This window comes from Sphaeroforma arctica (assembly GCF_001186125.1).
Source record: "Sphaeroforma arctica JP610 unplaced genomic scaffold supercont1.2068, whole genome shotgun sequence".
Lineage (NCBI taxonomy): Eukaryota > Ichthyosporea > Ichthyophonida > Sphaeroforma > Sphaeroforma arctica.
The window spans coordinates 6,653-8,897 of record NW_014038490.1 but is presented as its reverse complement, the minus strand read 5'-3'; the positions used below and the strand labels follow the sequence as shown (position 1 = coordinate 8,897).

At 45.2% G+C, this 2,245-nt stretch overlaps 1 protein-coding gene across 1 annotated transcript; it reads right to left on the bottom strand.

Annotated features, from left to right (window-relative positions):
- Positions 1-276: 276 nt before the first annotated feature.
- Positions 277-1,081, bottom strand: SARC_12094 (hypothetical protein; the record flags this gene model as incomplete). Its single annotated transcript, XM_014293806.1, has 2 exons — positions 277-582; positions 984-1,081. Coding segments are annotated over 2 exons (404 nt in total), but the record flags the coding sequence as incomplete, so codon positions are not given.
- Positions 1,082-2,245: the final 1,164 nt, after the last annotated feature.

Here is a 2,245-nt window from a genome sequence, read left to right as displayed (position 1 = left end):
TATATATATATATATATATATAATATATATATATAATATCGTATGAAGGCAGGAATTAAACGATACCAACCACGTTTACATGAAAACGACAAATTACCGTAAATCGTAGACGCACGAAATGCGCAAATAAATGGTGTTTGCACTCGGGTGATAGACCAGCGCATCAAGTTCAGTCGCGGAACACAACAGTCTAAGATCAACAATACATAACACACATATCTCGCACTATATAGAGTGGGTTCTAAAAACTATATAATCCACGCGCATGCAACTCACAATGCTATCCATGCTGTGCCGTCTGGTGGTCTCTCTCGGCACAGTAGCAATCTTGGGTGGTGCAGAAGGCAGAGGCTTCAACTGAACATGCGACATGTGCACACCCTTTGGCGGCTTTGCTGACTCCTTTTCTTTCTGCGACGCTCTTGACACCTTCTCTCTGCTGCCCGTCCCGGTATCCCCATCACTCGTACCGCTACGCGTGCCCGGAATATACATTGTGCGGCGAGAGTCTCCATAGGCAGATTGCGACAGTCTATCGATCTGGTTGCTTGACTGTGCTTCGGCCTCGGCCTCGCTCGTGTGCTGTGAGTTGGCCGTGATTCGGTGGGCGCGTTAGATTTCCATACAAACATGTATGTACACATATATACCTACCTACATACATATGCACATACATGTACATACACACCAGCGTAAGAAGAAACATCATGCACATACACATAAATCTTTGTGCGTGTTAAGGTACGAAGGCATGCAGCTGGACCGGAGTGTGAAAGAATTTCAAGTACAAAATCACACAAAACGAGACTATACTACTTCAACGTCATGCCGACACCCAGATATAAACGTACTTGTAGACGTACAATCACTTATCAAATACTTGTACAAGTACATACACCTACCACATACTTGTATACGTACACACACCGGTCACATACTTGTATACGTACACTCATTGCACACACATACGCACACTCGCATACTGTGGTTTTTTGCCTCTTCCTGCTCTCTTCTTCCTGTGGCGGTGCTTGTCGGCGGGTGGTACTGATGGGACTCCTTGTTAAGAGGTCTTTCTGGAATACTGTGAACGCATTTAAAATAGAATAAGACGTACAAGCATATAAGCCGATGGGCGTGTGTGCACCAGTAGCAATGTAGAATTACTATTCGTGCATACTCAGCTAAACATAAGTCATTTTTTGCAGATGTGTGTTGTCAGGGCCGGTCTTGCAGTTGAAACATCCACTCATGCCGATGTGACAGAAACTTACTATACGTATGCATACTCGCACAATACAAGCACCAGTGGTAAGTATGCAAACCACCGTATATCTCGGCGGCAGCAAAGAAATGAATTCTGTGATTGCATGTAGAAAACACACCCTCATGTGGGCGTTGCCTGGCTGGCGTAACTAGACGTGACACTACAGATGTGCAGCTTTCGGGTAGCCTGAGGCTTTATGACATTATGATGGGTAGAAAGAAGGGTATGGTGTGATATATAAAGTCAAGATATTACTGTTGCATGTCTACACTGTGTATTTGGGGTTTTATGTAATGGAGTGTCAGGGGCGCCTGACATGTCATCTAGAAACCCTTGCACGACATCAAGGTAGCTGACGGGATAAACACACCCGTGTTGAATGCATCCAGTAGGTTCAACGTACACACACACCCATCGTATGCAGAAATCGAATGGGTTCATGCACAGGTATGTGTTTCTTCTATCACTCATTCGCGAACATCACACACAGGCACTCACATTGCACACTCACTCACAGAGTACCTATAGTTACACCTATATTAGGACTACCCACGCCCAAGGCTCACATGCACACATCCGTGCAGATCTATACAGCCATATCACAGATGTACATACCCATATCTTACATATACGCCCCCCCCTTTAGATATCCATGCAACACACTGACATGCAAAGTCACTCAAATCACATCTACATACACCCTTCATATCACAAATCCGAGCAACTACAGTACTCGTACATACATCCTCCATAGCCACACAGACACCCATCATACACAAACATGCACCCATTTTACACACACAAACATTCACTTTTGCAACACAAACACCCGCCATACACAAACCTACACCTATAATACACACATACACGCCGCTAGCCATACAGACACCCAGTCCCGCCCTACTAACTTACTCGCAGAGGGTGGTTCGTCCTCGTCGTCTTCCCCAGAATCCTCATTGCTCTTCTCTACAGGCATTCGCG